The sequence below is a fragment of the Eimeria mitis genome, genomic scaffold, assembly GCF_000499745.2.
Source record: "Eimeria mitis Houghton genomic scaffold, Emh_scaff1599, whole genome shotgun sequence".
NCBI classification, from domain to species: domain Eukaryota; phylum Apicomplexa; class Conoidasida; order Eucoccidiorida; family Eimeriidae; genus Eimeria; species Eimeria mitis.
In genome coordinates this window covers 6,595-6,835 of record NW_013569914.1, presented here as the reverse complement: position 1 = coordinate 6,835, position 241 = coordinate 6,595, and the positions used below count along the sequence as shown (strand labels likewise).

The window sequence follows — 241 nt, the reverse complement described above, 5'->3', positions numbered from 1 at the left end:
CGATGTACCCTATATCTCAAGGTCACTTACACACCACTTGCTGCTGCTGCTGCTGCTGCTGCTGCTGCTGCTGCTGGTGTTGCTGCTGCTGCTGCTGCTGTTGTTGCTGCTGCAGCAGCAGCAGTAGTAGTAGTATTAGTAGTTGTAGAAACAGCAGCTGCAGCAGCAACAGCAGAATCATCATCAACATGAAAACCAGCAGCAGCAGCAGCAGCAGCAGCATGAACCCCAGCAGCAGCAG

General features: G+C 53.1%; 1 protein-coding gene across 1 annotated transcript in view; it reads right to left on the bottom strand.

The window, feature by feature from the left end:
• EMH_0040260 (uncharacterized protein) overlaps positions 1-181 on the bottom strand; it is a gene marked incomplete at both ends in the record, with an annotated part of 2,825 nt that extends 2,644 nt beyond the window's left edge. Inside the window, one exon of the mRNA XM_013495479.1 lies at positions 35-181. Within this exon, the coding sequence (XP_013350933.1) occupies positions 35-181 (147 nt within the window). The remainder of the gene's footprint in view (positions 1-34) is intronic.
• Positions 182-241: the final 60 nt, after the last annotated feature.